Source organism: Ziziphus jujuba, chromosome 10 (genome assembly GCF_031755915.1).
Source record: "Ziziphus jujuba cultivar Dongzao chromosome 10, ASM3175591v1".
Lineage (NCBI taxonomy): Eukaryota > Viridiplantae > Streptophyta > Magnoliopsida > Rosales > Rhamnaceae > Ziziphus > Ziziphus jujuba.
This window is the reverse complement of record NC_083388.1, coordinates 18,983,715-19,002,670: the sequence shown is the minus strand read 5'-3', so window position 1 is coordinate 19,002,670 and position 18,956 is coordinate 18,983,715. Positions and strand designations below refer to the sequence as shown.

The 18,956-nt window shown below is 33.9% G+C and overlaps 2 protein-coding genes across 8 annotated transcripts; one reads left to right on the top strand and one right to left on the bottom strand.

Moving 5' to 3' along the window:
- Positions 1-1,048: 1,048 nt before the first annotated feature.
- On the bottom strand, positions 1,049-9,407 carry LOC107411597 (probable LRR receptor-like serine/threonine-protein kinase At1g06840). 7 transcript variants are annotated; one of them, XM_016019206.4, is made up of 21 exons: positions 9,117-9,275; positions 8,589-8,781; positions 8,317-8,467; positions 7,780-7,851; positions 7,545-7,616; positions 7,314-7,457; positions 7,134-7,205; positions 6,906-6,977; positions 6,746-6,820; positions 6,244-6,312; positions 5,946-6,014; positions 5,701-5,772; positions 5,408-5,494; positions 5,082-5,150; positions 4,392-4,906; positions 3,907-4,065; positions 3,345-3,628; positions 2,949-3,000; positions 2,307-2,557; positions 1,949-2,083; positions 1,049-1,602 (listed from the first exon to the last, which is right to left on the bottom strand). In XM_016019206.4, the coding sequence occupies exons 2-21, from the start codon at positions 8,692-8,694 to the stop codon at positions 1,258-1,260; spliced, it is 2,871 nt and encodes a 956-aa protein (XP_015874692.2). In that variant the 5' UTR covers positions 8,695-8,781; positions 9,117-9,275; the 3' UTR covers positions 1,049-1,257. The 7 variants fall into 7 exon arrangements, with proteins under 7 accessions (XP_015874692.2, XP_015874693.2, XP_024926834.2 ...); XM_016019207.4 differs by having other exon boundaries at positions 8,589-8,802; positions 9,117-9,248; XM_025071066.3 differs by lacking the exon at positions 9,117-9,275 and adding an exon at positions 8,956-9,095.
- A 7,083-nt stretch (positions 9,408-16,490) lies between these two features.
- Positions 16,491-18,956, top strand: LOC107411591 (root phototropism protein 2). The gene is made up of 5 exons (XM_016019199.4): positions 16,491-16,649; positions 16,754-16,823; positions 16,923-17,300; positions 17,410-18,135; positions 18,222-18,956. The coding sequence occupies exons 1-5, from the start codon at positions 16,582-16,584 to the stop codon at positions 18,705-18,707; spliced, it is 1,728 nt and encodes a 575-aa protein (XP_015874685.2). The 5' UTR covers positions 16,491-16,581; the 3' UTR covers positions 18,708-18,956.

Genomic DNA, 18,956 nt, shown 5'->3' with positions numbered 1-18,956 from the left:
AGCCCGTAAAATGAATTTTTATTTTAAATAAATTTTCAGTTTTTTACATATTAAATAAATTTTCATTCAATATATCTGAAGTTTTTTGGTAGTTATTCAATATATATGAAGTTGGAGTTGCTTTCAGAATTAATATTTTATGGTTCATCAAAGATAATATTATTAATTAAAAAATAAAAATTTTGTGGACAGAATTTTTAACATTTAACAAAAAAAAAAAATTTGCTGACTTATATATAAATCGATGGCATAGAGTGAAACGTATAGGCTAAAAATTGAGACAATTGTATTGATTTGTGACTTGTGAGTGAATATTAAAATATCCGTTCTTATAATCTGTTTTTAGGTGTTAATTAATTTATCACTATAACTTGTTTTTCTATTAATTATTAACCTTTTCTTAAAGTTTCACTTAAAAATTTATATATATATATATATATATACATATATAAAATTTGAGGAAATTATGTGTTTGATAAAACATTACAAAACTTATCATCAACAGGTCATGCAGTGAGTTACTAACATCCTTATAATTTGTTCCATTTTCATTTAATATTAGCATTCTTAATCTTGACATTATAAATAAGATACGCCATAACTATTTGACCCTGATGATCCAGGAGAAGCACTCTAATTAAATTGCCAGGATGTTGTTGTTGTTTTTTTACAACAATTTGTCAACGTTTGATTTACTAGCAAAGCCATGTGCTGTGCCAAACACGACTTAGAAAACATTTTTAATTTTCAGTTCGGTTGCAGCTGTTTCACATACTAAAAAGATATTCTCATAGAGTCGTAGCAAAGTATATAATATAATGGAAAACCATTAAGTTGTCAATTTTCATTTTATAAATTACTCTAAAAAAAAAAAGAGAAAAAAAATTCGAGTTTTCCAAATATGCCATCTGAATTTTTTATCTTTATTTTCTTTTTTATTTTTTATTTTTTGGTGGTCTTGGTTATAGTATTGCATGTTGTCCACTACATTCAACCAGACCAAACAGTTCCCTAAAATACATATTATTGACAAGATTTACTCCCAAAGTAACCAAATAACAAATTGCACCCCTAGCACTTTCCTTAATTGTAAATCAAATAAACAAATCGAATAATGTACTGCACTACCTTCTTGTTTTCTCTATTTCAAATCACTTCTAATTAGATGCTATACAAATATCAGATACCAAAAATTCAAACAAGATTTTAGAGACTTCCAGAGTGAAAAAGTGAACTCAGAATCAGATATATGTCTGTTTATCTAGGGACTATGGTAGGAATAATTTCACTATCAAGGTTACTGCCAGAGACATCAGAAGAAATGTAAGGATGCTTCATTTCAGAGGATGAAAATGGTGGAGTTGCTAGTTTTCCACTGTCACTCATCACAGAATCCACTGATTTAGTCTCAGCCTCAGGCATCTTAGCCCAAAAACTTTCAAGTTCTCTAACTACATCTGCCATTGAAGGTCTTGCATCTGTCTCTTCTTGGCAACACTTGAGGGCCAAAGTCAAGAACTTTTCCACACAGTCAGAAGGATAAGATCCCATTCTGTTATCAATAACCGAGAAGATCATGCCACCTTGAAATGCATTATTGACCTGAAGTGGGAAAAAAGAAATAAATTGGTTCGAATATAATAAGAGGAATATGAAAATAGCATGAATAACATTCTCAGATGTGCCATATATATTATGTCAAAAGGACAGTTTGTATATGCATTACTGAATGTTAGTGCATAAAGCAAATGATAACAAAAATAAGGAGCAAATCATCACTGTTTTTGGAGTAGCGAGTCCTAGATGTAGATGGAAATAGACATATAACTCAGAGACAAGGAATGTGCTATTCATATCTTCCACAAGACCATAATTACAAAATTCCAATTTTCAGAACCTGCCCATAAATCCGAATAACATACCACCTTACTCTAATTCACTTTTTTACCTCTCTGACAATGTTTTTCCCATGTGAGATTGGCTGCATCCCAGTTAAGAGCTCAAGAAACACAACACCAAGACTGTAAACATCGCTCTTGTCTGTCAGTTTATGAGTTAAGAAGTACTCGGGATCAAGGTAACCCTGGAAAGTTAACACATAATATAACATCAGCCACTGCCTGTGAACCTCTGAAAAGAATATAAGTTTTTTTTTTTTTTTTTTTTGGGGTGAAAAATAATGAGTTAATTTCACCAAGTATCATTTCCTTTGTCGATAAAACAAATTTTAGAATACAGACTTTTATATACGTTCACAGTTTCAAAAGAAATATATCAATATTTTTTTACAATTGCAAAAGTCATACCGGAGTTCCCTTCACTACTGTGGATACATGGGCAGGCACGGTTCCTTCAATATCTGGAACAGGAGCAAGTCGTGACAGCCCAAAATCAGCAACCTTTGCAATGAACCTAGAGTCCAATAATATGTTGCTTGCCTTGATATCTCGATGGAATATTGGAGGATTGGCTTCTGTATGTAGGTAAAGGATTCCCTTGGCTGATGCCAGGGCAATTCTCAATCTCATAGCGAAACTCAGAGGTTCTTTAGCCTTAACTGCAATACCAGATATCAACTATCATGAGAGATTATTCAAATGTCATGCAAATTCAAAATCCCATGTTTATAAAATACTATCTTTAGTTTTTCATTTGTCAAGAAACCCAGTTTCCTACAAGTTAAGCATGTGGGTATGAGCTAAAATTCTCTCTATTGCGCAGATATATAGGTGGTGGAGAAATTTTTAGAAAAGGCCAACTTATTATCTATGAGTTCGAACCATGTCAAATATACAATTCTCCAAGGGCACTAAACATGCAGAATATCCTAGGTCCTAGCACGTTCTAATATACAGCAAATGACATTTTAAAAAGCACCAAGTCAGATCATTTAAGAACTGGAGCAAGAATGATAAAAATTATATGCTAAAATAAAATAAGGGGCCTACCAGTTAGGTGATCCCTTAGAGTGCCATTGGACATAAATTCATAGACCAACATCTGCAGGCACAAAAGTAAACATATGAAGCTTTCCCAAATTGGCTGCTATTGAATGAAGTAGAAAAGAAATTGCCAAATTAATTTTAGGGAGGCAGTTGAGCTCATAAAGAAAGTATATCAGGAATTGTATTTGTTGAAGTTCACAATAGAACATGCTTAACTATTGTTGCACTTTGACATTAATAGAGCCATATGTACAATTTATTTCCTCTCTTAAAGCATTTCCTCATGGGCCTTATTATTGGAAAAACAACATACTGGATTGATAGATATAATATGCCAAAGATTTTCTTCTCAGAGGAGCTTAGAACTTAGAAGAAGATAAATTTAAAAGTGACAAGTACCTGTTCACCCTCTTCATCACAATATCCAAGCAAGGACACAAGATTCCTGTGATGTAATCGTGATAATAACTGTATTTCTGTTAAGAATTCCCTCTCACCCTGTAATGAATTCTCTTGTGCACGCTTTATGGCCACCACTGTGCCATCCGTCAGAATGCCTCTGTAAACCTTTCCATAACCTCCTTGACCAACTTGAGCAGAGCTGTCAAAGTCATTTGTAGCCAAGGCCATTTCTCCATAAGTGAAATCCTTCACACCATCAATTTTTATGGAGGCCTTCGAAACTGCACAAAAATAGAGGTCCAACATTAACATTGAAATTACTTGAACCAATTATGCCCATTTCAATTCAATACAGCCGTCAAAACAAATATTAAAATTATCAATATTTGTTTCCACTAGAACAGGATAAACAAGTAGTCTGATGTAGCTTTTAAAGCAGACTGATATTGTAATAAACAAGAACATCGTACTGAAATTTGGACCAGTAGCTAGGGAAACAAGAAGGGGGAAATGATGATGGATTTATGCAGACATCCTATCATAATAGTTAGATACTCACTGCGGCGTTTTCGAGAAATTGCACGATAATCTCTTGTGCGCCTTCTCAATATAAGAAGAGAAACAATTGCAGATAGTGTAACTGCAACAGCAATACCACCAAGTATGAAGCCAGCTAGTGCACCTGTGCTTATACCAGATTTTGTAGAAGTGGGAAATACTGCAATGTTAAAAAGTTCATAATCAGTAATGTGTGACAAATAAACTCATCTAAGCATGGGATCATTTTATAGATAATTCGAGCTTCAAGGTCTCTTTCCCAAAAAGAAACCACATAGATCTTACTAACATTTACATGAGAACCATGCACATAACAAAGATCGAGTGACCTTCATTACTAAGCATGCAAAGAAGACTTGCATATCCCCATATATTTATGTTATTAGAGACAAGTTTCAGAACTTTAATTATGCTCAACTCTGATTTGATATAATAAAAAATATATGAATCTGGAAAAACATTTTAAATAAGGTTTTTGAGACAAACTGTGCTGATAAGGGCCCAGCAGAGTAAAGTTGAGCAGTTCATAGGGTCCAAATAGTTCACTGTCAGGAATTTTCCATGATGTATATTTGTTCCTGATTCTCTGAACCTCACTGTCATTGAAGGTATGAGTTGTCTGGTTGTTAACTACATTCACTCCAAATACAGGAAAGAGCTTCAAGTACATTTCAAGCCGAGGTCCCTTTTGCCACCGAAATGAATAAATCTCAAGCTGATAAAGATGCAAGTCAAGACCCCAAGTAAGGTAATTCTCAAATGTACTTCTGTAAGTGCGGAAATCTGAGAATCCAGGACTCTTTAACCTATAACCAACAAGCAGAGGAGCAGCACAAAAACAATTTTCAGGAGATCTTTCGGAATATTCATAAGGGGGTGGGCAGGATTGGATGGGGCATCCACCAGTGGAGTTTGTCAAGCTTGTGACATTTTCATCCTCAATTTCAGATCCACAGAAATGGACTAGGGAGATATTGTTGCATAAGGGATTCCCCTGCAGCCTGAAAATTAATAAGGAAAGACTAAGTATTTGACTGCCATGCAATACAAAGTAAAAACTAAATTAGCTTGAAGATGCATTTCAAATCATGTTGAGTTGTTTATAAGCTATAATATGTTTTTCACTTGTATTAATATAAATTTGGAACAAGTGCAGCAACAAGGTGGAAAACAAACCAGAGGGTGACATTTAGAGGGATTTCAGTGCTGCCTGAGAAAGATGTAAGATTATTATTCTGCAATTCCCTGAAATATTAGAAGCCAAAAACCACATGTTAAAAGATGCCGTATGAGATGCTATAAATCTTTTTCAAAACCGACCTGAAGGAGATTAAAGAGCATGCTGGGAATTAGTATCAAACTGGGGCGTTTTATACACACATAAAATGTAATCAACATAAAATGGTACCACCTAGTGGGTCAAACATACAGACAAATAAAAGCATGTGCCACCATCCACCCATGCCCCAATATAAATTATGATATTGGAAGTTTAGTCTTACAATTCCAGTATTTCTGTTGCATTGAAAGTCCTATCTTGCCAAATGGTGGATGGAACAGTGCCATTCAGTGAATTGTTTGCAATAGACCTGCCAACAGGAACAACTTCCAATAGTATCTCATTTCATAATTTGTATTATCCACATAATTATATTCACCAATAATATCATAACAAATAGCTTTAAATTCTCAAATTCACAAAGTTAAGATAAACTGAAAATTGAATCTGCCTGTATATAATCAACAATATCATTGAACCATCATAAGAGATCAAAAGAAGAATATAAGTTCTCACAATTTTTGAAGACGAGGAAGACTTGAAAAGTAGGTAGGAATGGTTCCAGTAAGTTTGTTGTTGGATAAATTACTGCACATGTTGATAGAATTTCAATGTTAGCAAGGAAATATTGGTAGAATGAAGTATGAATTATACCATACTACAAAGTTATAAATGCTTCTTGAAGAATATAAAATTAAATTTGTGCTGAATTCCAATAAAATTCCGATGGTGTATCATTTGAAAGATGGGGAGAACCTTACATAGTTGTGATATTATCAGAAAGATTTCCTTGAGGTATAGATCCAGTTAGCTGGTTTGAACTGAGATCTCTGAAATTTGAAAATATAACAAGGTAAACATATATTAAAGCCTGCAGAATTTTCTTTGAAAAATATTATGCACTCGGATGCATTTACTATTATAATAAACAAGCTCACAAGTCATTATTATATAACAATATGCAAAAGAAATCCAATTACAAATAACTAAAGTTGGTATCAAGCTTAAATAGGGGAATTGATAATAAATACCAAAAGAAAACCCATGATATGAACTTACAAGTAACCGAGCTTTGGAATCCGGCTCAAGTCAGGAATTGGTCCTTGTAAACTGCAGTTCCTAAGGCTCCTACAGAAACAAAAGTACACAAATTTATTTTAAAAGTAAGAATCAAAGAAACTTCCTAAAGCATTAACAGCCGAACAACACTAAAAACAGGAGTCAACTACACCAGCCTCAATCAACTTAATGTCGAGGTTTGATTAATGTTCCTATTTATGTTCTTCTGTATTCAGTGACTGGAGTCCGATGACTTCAAATGAAAATACGAACAACAATCTCTATGCTTGGGCAGTTTTAATTTGTGACATACAATGTATCTGTTTTTTTTTTTTTTGGTTAACCATGAGGAATAATAAAAAAATTTTCATTAACCATGAGGAATCATAAAGTTTTCAGCCCCAGACCTCAAGCTTTTTTCCGAAAATTAAGTATATAAGCTAGCACTTCATGCCTCTATCTTTTAAATATACTTGCATATAAATATATTGTTATCACTTACAATTTCAACAACTGAGACATGTTGCCATAAGTATCTGGAATCTCACTCCCATCAAAGTGGTTGTTATCAACTTGACTGCAAACAAAAGTTAAAACGAAGTCATAAAAATTCTGACGCTATATTTGTTTTTATAATGAACCTTGGTAGCCAGAACACATACAGTATAAGTAATTTCGGAAGTTCGGAGAACTCTGGTGGAAGATGCCCAGATAAGTTGTTATTATCTAGAAGGCTGCAGCAGAAGACAGATATCTATTTGATTAACAAAAGGAAGAAATAACATAAAACAAAACCACAGAGGACACAGAATAATTTAGTTGAAGTCCTCAAGAATGGCACAGACAGCTAACACAATTAAATATAGGAAAATAGTGGATCTTAAGCTTACAAGTGAACTAGATTTGGTAATCTTGCAAGCTCAGCCGGGATTTGCCCACTAATTGAATTGTTGTTCATATGACTGCTCAAAAGGAAAAAAAAAAACAACATGAAATAGAGTGAGACAATTGGAATAAATAATGCATAATAAAATATATTTCATGTGAAACAGCTTTAGGAACACCCTTACAAGTGCTTTGCTTTGTCCAAGTTTGCAAAGGATTTAGGTATTGGTCCTGATATGTTGTTCTGGTCGATTTGTATTCTGTCCAAATTTACAAGATTGCCAAGTTCTTCAGGCAAGGGACCTGATAAGTGATTTCCATTCAGTAGCCTGGAAATGCAGAAAATAACATTATAAGTAAATGAAAGTCATGGTGATATACTGGAGCCAAATTGAAGAATCTAACCAGCAACTTACAAGAGTTCCAAGGATGTAATGTTGCCTATTTCCTTTGGTATGGGCCCACTTATTTTGTTCCACATAAAATCCCTACAAGAAAATGAAAACGAGACATGAATAGAGAGAAGAAGAAACCACGAGCTGATGACACAGAGAGTAAACAAATTCTCTGAGTATTGAGAGAAGGACGTTTCCTATATTTCCTATCTAATAAGGTGAAATAAATATACTATCATTCCTTATCGCGCCTTACAATATTTTCATATAAGATAAACGGCCAAGCTCTGGTGATAAAGTTCCTGACAGATTCAGGTTTAGTAGTTGCCTGCAACAAAGAAGACAACAATTAAAACAAACTCCAAAATTCACCAATGGAATTTTTTTCTTCAAGCTTTAAGGACGAACAAGTTAACATAGTACCACTATATACTTTCTATCATGACCATATCTGTGGAACAATAACTATTCCACAAGCGACAGATTATGAGGCAGGACAATTCAAAGACAAAAGAAAAAATTATACAGAAAAAATGTTGCATATTGAGATATGTTGTAAGTTATCTCGTCTCCCATGACTACAATCTTAGTAATATTACAGTGGCAACTTTTTCTAATACATCTAAACTGAAGAAACAGGGGATTTTGATCTTTGGTAGCTACTCAAAAGTTATAGCGGCTGTATTGAACTGCTTCTCACCACAGAAGGAAGAAGAAAGAAACAAAGAAAAACAAAAGGCAAAATAGATTATCTTTCATAGCATAAACAAAAATTGAGTGATTGAAAGCATACAATTCTTCAACATGTAGATAGTCATCACCAAGTGTTGTATTGTAGCATATAACCCCGGTCCAATTCGCGTTACAGGGATCACCTTTATTCCAATTACTCAGGTTCTTGTTAGGATCAGTCAAGCTTTTCTTAATGGCTTTCAATGCCTTCACTGCAAAGTTTGGTAAAAATTGTAGAATTATTATCATTATTAATTTTTTCCATCAAACATATGGTAGTCACTATTTCCTCGAACACTACTAATTGCTAATTAGAAAACAAAAAATGATCACCTTCTACAGGATCCATAATGGAATCTTTTGCTCCATTAATTTGTGCAGACCAACTTAAGAACACAACCAAGAAGGCTGCATACGCCAAAACTTTTAACCGACACATCCCAATAACCTATAAATCATCAAAATTCTGATGAATTTCTCCAAACCCAACACCGCAAAATCTCGCAGTAATTGAACAACGACTCCCCTGATAGCAGCAAACAACAAACTAAAAAAAAATTTAGGAAACTGAATTCAAGGAAGCTCAAATATATAGAAAATTACATATTCAACACTGGAAAAACAACCAACTTTTCAAACAATTGAAAACCCAATAACAAGAAGCTCTAATAACTTTCCAAAAAGTAAAAAGAGAACCAACCCAACGCAAGTGCCAAATATACCACAATCCCAAGTCCCCGCATAAAAAATAAGCAAAAATAAAATAACTCTGATATACCCTTACTGTAGAGGGGATGAAAAAAAAAAAAAAGAACTTGAAGAAGGAAAATAGAAATGATGAGAAAAGAGTAGATTTGGGACCTTGAAGAAGTTCGCAGCTTTATGACCAGGTCGCCATTGAAAATGCCGGTGCAGTGATTGTTGTTGTTGTTGATGATAATGACGATGATGATCATAGGCATAGCCATCACTTTCAATAATTTATATGTCGATAAACAAAAGATTATAATATAAAAAGGGGAAAAAATATGATAAAAATGATAAAAAAGAAGAATTGGGGTGTGCGTTTGGTGTTATTGACTTTCAGGGAATTGGTGCAGTTAGGAAGCTTCCATTTGTTTAATACCAACAACACGAAAACCACACTGACGTTTGCTGTTTGCTAATAATGGCCAACCTATCCAATCAGCAAAGCAGAAGCATATATTACTCCATCGCCCCTCCTTATTTTTCAAATTGTACATTTGTGAATTTTTCAAATTGATTTGTATTTATTACAAATCTCCCTAAAAGCTTCTCTCTATTTTTTTTTTTTCTTTTCTTTTCCTCTTCTTAATATTGGGATGACGTATTCAAATTCAAAATTACTGTCCAAAAAAAAGAAACATAGCAAACCGCTAGATGAAAGTGTTGGAATTGAAAGCATAGTTTTGTTATTATACTATCCCACATACATAAATGGTAGGTTTTTTTTTTTTTTTTTTTTTGTCGTTCAGTTAGGATCCTTACCATATATAATCTTTGTGCTTAGATCTTGTCATTATAATGTTATGTAGATTTTAAAAATTAATGTACTACATAAGCAATATAAACATTGGTTAAAAATTAAAGTTTTCCAATGGTAATATTTATAATGAATATTAAATTGTTGGGGCTTATTCATTTTTAATATTTAAAAACTTTATTAAACATAATAGTTTTTCTTAAAAAATCAATTTATTCTAAAATTTATTATTAAAATGTACAATTAATTAATTATCATTGATATATATATACATATGTATATATATATATATATTCTACAATATCATTAAAATAATTTATTAGATTGTCATATACTTATATCAGCTAGATATTAAATTGTTGTATCACATTAATATCAATTCATATTTATTAAAAGTGGCTCTAAGCTTTTTTGAAGATATAATCTCATACAGTATAGATGCAATAGGTACAAAATCTATTAGACGAAAAAATCAAAGCTAATGTGGGTGGGAAAATTAATATTCATGTCTTTATCAATCCTAGATGTTTGATATTTCAGTAGTTGAAATATAACACTGTGTTGGGTGCAATTTTTTCAACTTGAAATAAAAGTTGATTAGCATGCTGCATTCATATCAGTGATTGATCTTTCACCAAAAATAAATAAATATGGCGATTGATCTCCATAAACCCCCAAATTTACATTTCAATTAAACACATTGGTCCTCTTCCACTTACCCTCAAAATTTTTCATTTTGGTCAAAAGCGTCAACTAAAAGCTTTTAGACTTTCTCTTTGTTTTATTATATTATTCTTGGTTGTCACCTTTTGGATTGGCTGCTCTAGATAGCGTTTTAGGAAATTCGACTCCAAACCTTTGTTTTTCGCACGTGTTGTTGACTTCATATTACTAACTCACTGTCATTTTAAAAATTTTAGCTTTACATGTTTTCGTGTTCACAAAATTACCTAAAAACGTATTAGGTGATGTAGGCCCTACTCCTAATTAATACAGACCCTTTGATTATTATTTATTTTTTATCATTTGATGTGCTTGTTTCTAATCCCATCATTGCTTATCAATCTAATATATCCCTATATTTTAAAAATAAAAATATACAAGCACTTGAAAAAAATCAGTTATTCAAACCTATTCAATTGATAATAAATCTGAATTTAAAATTTGATAATGAAACCTTTTTACTTCAATTTATAAAATAATAATAAATAAAAAATCCACTTTAGGATAGTTTTTACTAATCCATTTTAGGGTAATTTTTACTTTTTCTTTTTCCATAGCTTTTCAAAAACAACTTTATGAGAAATAAAACTGCGAGTTTTGGCTTTAAATAGTTAATAAATCAAAATAATATTTCACAAATCATGGGAGAAGAGCCGCAATCTCAACAAATCGAAAATGGTTGAGTAATTAATGCGTCCCATCTTATCTATTGACTTGGTTGAACTTGAACAGTGTTTATGAACAAAATAAGCCCACCCTAATGAGTCAGTCTACTCTATGCTCGCCAGACCTGGTCCACAGCTATCATAATCTAATTGTAGTAGCGTTCACTTTGGTTAAATATCCCTTTCGTGTACTGAAAGATCCCTCTGAAAATTCTGCTGGTTAATCTACGATGCAACAAATGGCAGTCAGAGCGAAGACTTTCTTACTTTTCGTTTTTGGTAAATTTATACTATTTATTTTAGTCTTCCAGCAAGGCTTAAAACTGAAGCCATCAATAGCACTTGGCGTCATCGTATAATAGTCCTTACCCATTACCAGTATTTATTTATTTGTTTTTATTTTTTTGGTAGAATATAAATTTCATTGTTTGCCTTAAGGTGTTAATAAGTAACACGGGGGGAATCCTTCTTTTATCACCCAAAACTGCTCTAACATGCTTAAAATGAAGTGCGTTTGTAATTTGGTTGTACCTGAATATGTAATTTTGAAAACATGTGCATAAAGTACAAAAGGATAAGTTGAAGACTTCGTATGTTTAATATTCATAACATCACAAGCATTGGATTTTTTGGACGCAAATTAAGGAAGTAATTTCCCACTTCGTGCTCATGGTTTGAAGACAATATAATCAGCATCTTTTACCTTCTTGAATTTTTCTTATTGAGCTCGTCATGGATTACGTTAAAATTCAAAACTTTTTATGCTTTAGAACTTCTCCGATTAAAATTATTATAATGGCAACATCATCATAAAATTTTAATATTCATAAGAAAACTCCTATGCTTCTTTATAATAATAATAATAATAATAATAATAAAACTCCAATGCAAAACGTTAGAATGCTAATGTCAACATTTTTCACCAACATAATTATCATAGCGGATACACTTTTAAAAATTTAACAGTGATTCTCTATATAAACCATGCTGCATTATAAATGTAAAAAATGACATCAATACTATATTTTAATATTATCTTTTAACATCTATCTTCCTCTGTATAAGTAGTTCAACGGTAATATCATTATTTGTTTGGGAATATTTTCAAATTCAAATTTTTTAATATGAATTTTCAAATTCAATCCTTTACATCTTTAATATTTAAATAAAAAATACGATGCAAGCATTAAAGCATACATTCAAAACTTTTTTTTGTTTTTTCTTGTTTTTGGGTGAAACATACATACGTACAAATACTTGCATCAAGAGGATTCGTGGCCGGCTTGTTGTACGGGTGAAAATTCCACGCGGCTGTTTGAAAATCTAGTCCAAGTATATAAAATAGTTTAATACAAAAATGGTTTTATTTTTTATTTTTTAAAAGAAAAAAAAAAAACTGTGTATACGAAAGGGAACTTATATTTTATATTTTATAGAATTGTATTGGATTATATTTTTCTCCTACGTTGATAATACCCTTTGAATTCCAAATACTTTATTTTAAATGTATTCATTGTACATAGATAGCACCCATTTTAATCATTGTTTTTGGATGTCGAGAGAGAGTAGCAATACATCTGTACAACGAACTTTGAGATGCTAGTTTGACAAAAACGACAAGGCTTGAAACAAAGCACTTGGGGCTGATTGGTCAATTTCTGTCACCACAAATGGGCCTGAATATGTTTTCCAAAATAAAATAAAAAGCCTGAAGATGTTGTATGCATATGCATAAAGTTACCACCATAACACGCGGAGTTTGGACCCCTAGGCTTTATAAGATAAGACATCGTACTGTAAATTCCTCCTCTTTTATTTATATTTATTATTGCGTTTAATTTTATGGAATAATTTAGTGGACATAATGGCTTTCTTTGTTGGGTGGTCTCTCTTTGAGGCCCAGTTAAAGAGCAAGCTTCGGTATACAAACATTGATAGCCCAAAGAAAAACGCAGTGTTCTGATTCCAAGTCGTATTGTCCATTTCAGCCATCACGCACAATTCTTGTAGTGGACCCACGAATATGGCACAACTGAATTAAAAAAACAGTTAATAATAATGTGATAATAAAATTTAATTAATTTGTTTGGGAACCCAATTATTCGTATTTAATTTATATTAATTGTTAAATCAATAATATATGCACATTGATAAACAATTTAGCATCTGGAACACCATTTTACTTTATATTAATAATTTTCTAAGGCACTGACAAGTAATTAGGAAATCATATACAATTTTTTTTTCTTTTTTTCTTTTTCAATGAAAAACATGCACAATTAGAACTTTAAAAAAAAAATGTAGACAACCTCTTGTTTTTAAGCGAGATCCCAACTGGCCTGTTCTGGGTATTGGTCATTGATAATAATACCAAATTATGAGGGTGGACCCTAGTTTGAAAGATATAAACTTTGACAACCCAAAAAATTGTTTTCGAAGAAAGTTACGTTTAATTCCAGTCCACGATTTTGGTTAGGAAGAGCATATGTAGCCAAGGGGGACCAACCTTTTCTTTGGTGCGCTTCCTCAAGTTCCAGCGTTTTGGTTCCTATAACATGCAAAAACCCGTGGGGTCTTCTAACAATCCCTCTATTTTCCATCCTATTCATCATCTCTATATATCCTCTTTGCGTTTGTTCCCTAATCTCATAATGTTGGGTCTATTTTACATTTGCTTATGTATATATTTTGTACAAATTTTGGATAATATGGGTTTCATACCCTCGAGTAACACTATTACATGTGGTACGAACATCTTGTCAGGAATGTGGAGTCCCAATCACATGACCCTCTTGCAGGTCAGATCACCATAATTGACCACCTCTCCACTGAGATTTCAGTGTATATTCCAAATGGACAACCTCCACCTGTGGATCAGTACCTCCCTCTGGACTGACCCCAAAAAATGCCTTCTAAGTTCACTTTCATGCCCCCTACTTTATCCTTGCTCGTGATTAAACAAAATCATCGAGAATATATATAATTGGCTATTCAGACTTTTTAGACTTCTTTATTCGATAATTAAGTAAAAGTCCCTTAAAATTGTTGTTATAGCCTCTGGTTATGATAATTTTTGCTTTTGACTTTTTCAAAGCTTTTAGTTTTCCATAAAACATTTCCAAAACACTGTATTGTAATGGTTTTCATTATAAACTTTTTAGAATGCCAAAAACTATCAAAACACTTTCAAAAAACTTTCGAACCTTTAAAATCTTAAAAATTAGAAATAATTTTCTTAGAAATCATATTAAATAGGATCTTAATTGTTTTCCATTTATAGGGGAAAAAAAAAGGCGAAAAAAGATAAAAATGCATATAAATGAATCAGAATTATTATTATTTTTTGTTTCTCTAAGTGAAAATTTTTAATCAAAGCCTGAATTTCTGTAGAGGAAATAATGGATCATGTCATTGGATTGTTCTCCAAAAAAGCTAGTAGATCATTGTGACATACGCATTATTGAAAGTTACTTTGTACTGGTTTTATCAAAAGGCATAGGCTTTTCTGTCAATGATTCACCCAAAAAAACAAAAAAAAACCTTTTCTTGCTATAAATCAATACCAAATTCATTATTACCCATAAAAAAAACCCGATATTAATTTTATCGGATGGTCATATTCATTCCATTTTTAACAGAGCTGTGATATGTCATACATCACATAAGGGATTGACCATCAAGTAAGCTGGTACTTTTTAGTTTTGGGTATTGGTAGTAGTATTTTTCTATTGGTTTGCAGTCCCTCCGACGGGTGGATATCTGTTTCTTCAAAGGCAGTGGATGAAGGGGAATGTACCGGATGCCACGTGCTCTGATATCATTGGCTGATTCCGATCAATTCCAGTAGGAGCCCACATTGTTATCCTGGTTAGGATTTGTCCCCTGTTTATTGCCCAGTCAGTGGAGCTGGTGGGACCGACTGACTGACTGACTGACTGATGGGCGTGTGAAAAATATGGTTTTGGATGACGTGGCGCCATGCAGACCAAGATATTGCGGTCACGTAGCTGGACGAGTCCTAGCCACTCGTTTGAGTGGCTCACACCGTCTTGATTTGCGACAAAAATCATGGCACCATCTAGCCATATCAAAATTTCTATTAAAATTTTGATAAATGACTGATAATATTTTCAAATTTTTTATAGCAGAGTAATTATGATTTTTTTTTTATATATTTTATAAAAGAGTAAAAGAGAGATACCGTGTTAAAAAAAAAAAATCAAAATACTGAACTGGGAAAAATTATTTTCACATGTAAAAATAGAAAATATTAGAAGATTAAATTTTGGAAAAAAAAATTTAACAAAAAGAAATTTTTGCGTAGCAAAAATGGAATCAAAGTATTAATGGAAATTTTTTTAAAAATTATTTTTGGCACTTGAAAAATTCTATCAATCACTTATCAAAATTTTAATAGAAAATTTTTCCAGAGCTGAGTGGTCCCGGAGATACGATCTTTTTCACTTGCTTTGATCCATCTCCGAAGACTTTCCAGTCCCATCACACTGGAGTTTCCATCCATTATAGCCGACGTCGTTAATATTATACCGACGTTAGGAAGCTGTCAAAGTCGAATTCTCATCCCTCCAGCTGATCATTTCCTAACCATTTCATGTTGTTGGAGCCGAAAAGCCAGCTGATATCTCACTCCTAATTAAAGCTAATAACGATGATAGATAAATTTTTTCGTACGATGATTATTCCATATTTATAGAGTCCCGTATCGTTCCGTTCACATATATTGCTCCTCTAGTATTGTATATGTGCTTTATTACAGACTAGTATTTTAACTAGTATTTTTTGGAAAGAACATTCGAGTCTTCAATTACAACTGATATCAAACTTTTGTTAAATTTTATCACATATATATATATATATAATCATTCTAATAAAAAAATAGTTTATATATATATATATTTTACTTCACTAATTTTGAAAAAAATGCGAAATCAGTGAGTTAAAGAACAATTAGGTCATTTTCAATTTCAAAGCATGTGATAGTTTCGAAAAGGAGGGGAACAAAGTACTGCCAAATAAGAAAGGTGACAAGTTTTTTTTCAGCAAGAAGAAACCTTAGGGTGGGACTCGAAGTTATAAATCACTCTAGCTGTGCAGAATTCTATGAACAGAATGGATTGGAGCAAACATGTACACCAAAACTTATCAGCTCCAATTTGTCAGGGAGTGAAATAATTGGGTTAGAATGGTCAATGGTTCACCCAATCAATATTGTAGGAAAAAACTATCTCGAAAAAGAAAAAAATAAAGTGCTAGTGATTTTTGATGACACAGATAAAAAAGACAATTAATTAAAAAAAGCAACACTTTACGTGTTATAAAGGGTAAATTAAAAATCTTTATATAACACAAAATAGGATCCTATTCTTATTTGAACTTTCACTTTCTTCTACAACCCCAACTCAAACTCATACATATGGCTTCTAGTTCTGTCATGAACAACCACAACAGGCTCTCTATTGCCATGGAGAGAACCGGCCAATGGTACTTAATTTGGCCATACCCACTTTTATAGATCTTCCTAGTTTTGGTCTACATGAAACATATATATATATTATTCATGCTTTTTTGGGTGTGATTTTTTTCAGGGTTTTCTCGCAAGAAATTCCAACTGACGTTTTGATCGAAGTTGGTGAAGCAAATTTCTCTCTGCACAAAGTATGGAATTATACAAAACTTGTCTATCTGCGTTTCTTTTATCTAATTTCTCTGCTTCAAAGCCATTTATATTCTAATGAGTTTCGAATTACGCACCAGTTCATGCTCGTAGCGAAGAGCAACCACATAAGGAAACTGATAGTGGAATCCAAAGAGCCTGATCTAACAAGGATTGATCTCTCGGGTATTCCTGGAGGCCCAGAGATCTTCGAGAAAGCAGCTAAATTCTGCTATGGTGTTAACTTCGAAATTACGGTACACAACGTAGCAGCTCTTCGTTGCGCTGCGGAGTATCTGCAAATGACCGATAAGTACTGCGATAACAATCTCGCTGGCCGTACAGAAGATTTCCTTTCTCAAGTGGCTTTGTCTAGCCTCTCCGGCGCCATTGTGGTGCTCAAGTCTTGTGAAGATCTTCTTCCCATGGCAGAAGACCTCAAAATCGTACAGAGATGTGTAGAAGTTGCTAGCAGTAAGGTAAATTAAATGATCAAATCCAAGCTCTAACTAATTAGAAATTAGATGCAGATTATTTTTGTTTCATATATATGTATATATATGGTTCTGATTTGTACGGATTTTTTAGGCCTGTAACGAAGCGAACTTTCCGAGCCGCTCGCCACCGAACTGGTGGACGGAGGAGCTTTCGATCTTGGACATCGAGGTGTTCGGGAGAATCATTTCCGGGATGAGGAAACGCGGCGCGAAAGCTTTGATCGTAGCAAGTGCTCTGATAACGTACGCTGAGAGATCGCTTCGAGATCTAGTCCGAGATCACTCCGGCAACGGTGCGAATTCTTCGGATCTAGTTGAATCTGACGTCAGAATCCGGCAAAAGGAGATTCTAGAGTCTATCGTCGCTCTTTTACCCTCGGAGAAAGCCGCTTTTCCAATCAATTTCCTCTGCTGCCTTCTTCGCTCTGCGATTTTCCTCAAAGCCTCGGATAACTGTAAGAACGAGCTCGAGAAGCGGATCTCGATCATCTTGGAGCACGTGACCGTCGATGATCTGCTGGTGTTGTCTTTCACCTACGACGGCGAGAGGCTTTTCGACCTCGACAGCGTGAGGAGGATCCTCGCCGGGTTTGTGGAGAAGGAGAAAAACATGGCGGTTTTCAACGCCGGCGATTTCAGAGAGGTCTGTTCCACCGCGATGCACAGGGTTGCGAAGACCGTCGACGCCTACCTCGGCGAGATCGCGACGTACACAGAGCTAAGCATCTCCAAATTCAACGGCATCGCCAATCTAGTCCCGAAAGGTGCACGCAAAGTCGACGACGATCTCTACCGAGCCATTGACATCTACTTGAAGGTAATGAATCCAAAAAGTCGTCGTGATTTTATTTCTAATTTCTTCGGTGCTTAATGGCTATGGCGGTTTTTTTAATTTTGCTGCAGGCTCATCCAAACCTCGATGAGATAGAGAGAGAGAAGGTTTGCAGCGTAATGGACGCACTTAAGCTGTCGTACGAAGCACGTGTCCACGCGTCGCAAAACAAGCGGTTGCCCGTGCAGATTGTACTTCACGCGCTCTATTACGATCAGCTTAAGCTGAGGAGCGGAGTAGAAGATCGAAATATGCAAGAAGCGGTGACGACGAAGAGTCAGTTACAGACCGACGTGTCGTTGGTGAGAGAGAACGAGGCTTTAAGGTCGGAGCTGGTGAGGATGAAGCTTTACATTTCGGACTTGCAAAAGAGCGCGCCAGGTGGCATCACCGGTACGTCATCAAAAAGTGTGCCGAAAAAGCCCAGGTTCTTCTCGTCAATGTCCAAGACTCTGGGGAAGTTGAATCCGTTCAAGCACGGGTCCAAAGACACTTCTAACATCGATGATGGTGTAGATATTAACAAGCCCAGAAGAAGAAGGTTCTCAATATCTTAAAAATGTTGTTCAGGTATAAAATTAAAATTTGCAGATGATCTCCTTGTAAAATTAAAATTTGCAGATGATCTCCTTGTAACATTGTTTGTTGATGTATTTTTTTTTTTTTCGGTTTTTGTTTTTATTTATTTTTCTGGCTTTGTTTTGTTTCTCCTAGTGGTGTTTATTGGCGTTATATTTTTTTAAAAGTTTTTTGGGTTGCTGATTCGGGTTAAATTGATTATAAGAGGAAGAGAATTGGTGAACGCA

Excerpts from the sequence above, each read along its gene's own strand:
- LOC107411597 (XM_016019206.4), bottom strand. The coding sequence starts at position 8,694 with ATGTGTCGGTTAAAAGTTTTGGCGTATGCAGCCTTCTTGGTTGTGTTC. Across the intron at positions 7,458-7,544 it reads ATTACATCCTTGGAACTCTT|GCTACTGAATGGAAATCACT; the intron begins GTAAGTTGCTGG and ends CTGCATTTCCAG. Across the intron at positions 2,084-2,306 it reads CAGTAGTGAAGGGAACTCCG|GGTTACCTTGATCCCGAGTA; the intron begins GTATGACTTTTG and ends TTAACTTTCCAG.
- LOC107411591 (XM_016019199.4), top strand. The coding sequence starts at position 16,582 with ATGGCTTCTAGTTCTGTCATGAACAACCACAACAGGCTCTCTATTGCC. Across the intron at positions 17,301-17,409 it reads TAGAAGTTGCTAGCAGTAAG|GCCTGTAACGAAGCGAACTT; the intron begins GTAAATTAAATG and ends CGGATTTTTTAG. Across the intron at positions 18,136-18,221 it reads CCATTGACATCTACTTGAAG|GCTCATCCAAACCTCGATGA; the intron begins GTAATGAATCCA and ends ATTTTGCTGCAG.